Source organism: Neopelma chrysocephalum, unplaced genomic scaffold (genome assembly GCF_003984885.1).
Source record: "Neopelma chrysocephalum unplaced genomic scaffold, ASM398488v2 Primary Assembly neopelma1_95590, whole genome shotgun sequence".
Classification (NCBI taxonomy): domain Eukaryota; kingdom Metazoa; phylum Chordata; class Aves; order Passeriformes; family Pipridae; genus Neopelma; species Neopelma chrysocephalum.
This window is the reverse complement of record NW_020924258.1, coordinates 5,596-6,214: the sequence shown is the minus strand read 5'-3', so window position 1 is coordinate 6,214 and position 619 is coordinate 5,596. Positions and strand designations below refer to the sequence as shown.

Genomic DNA, 619 nt, shown 5'->3' with positions numbered 1-619 from the left:
CAGACACCTGTACACAGATGGACACATGGACACGTGGACACACATGTGGACACATGGACACACGGACACACACGGACACAAGGACACACATGGACACACGGACACATGGACACACATGGAGACAGGCACAGGGACACACGTGGACACAGGGAGACACAGACACATGGACACATGGATGCACACGCACGGACACACTGACACATGTGGACACACGGACACATGTGGACCCATGGACACAGACACACACGGACACACATGTGGACACACGGACACATGGACACACGTGGACACACGGACACGCGTGGACTCACCTTGAGGTTCTCCAGCATCTGGCTGGGGAAGAACAGGTCCAGCCCCACCTCCTTCCTGCGGGACACAGAATCCAGGGAATGTCAGTGGGGAGACGATGGGGGGACAGGGAGGGATGGGGGGAAGGGGCTCATTGCCCTCCCCCCGGGGTGGGGAGGATGAGGAGGATGAAGAAGATGGAGAGCTGTGGGAGGATGAGGAGGGTGAGGAGGATGAGGAGGATGAGGAGGGTGAAGAGGATGAGGAGGGTGAAGAGGATGAGGAGCTGTGGGAGGATGAGGAGGATGAGGAGGGTGAAGAGGATGAGGAG

General features: G+C 58.3%; 1 protein-coding gene across 1 annotated transcript in view; it reads right to left on the bottom strand.

The window, feature by feature from the left end:
* Nucleotides 1-311: 311 nt before the first annotated feature.
* Nucleotides 312-619, bottom strand: part of LOC113980909 (protein-tyrosine kinase 2-beta-like) — a gene marked incomplete at its 3' end in the record, with an annotated part of 5,847 nt that continues 5,539 nt past the window's right edge. The window contains exon 6 of the mRNA XM_027708128.1: nucleotides 312-366. Coding sequence (XP_027563929.1) covers nucleotides 312-366 — 55 coding nt within the window. The remainder of the gene's footprint in view (nucleotides 367-619) is intronic.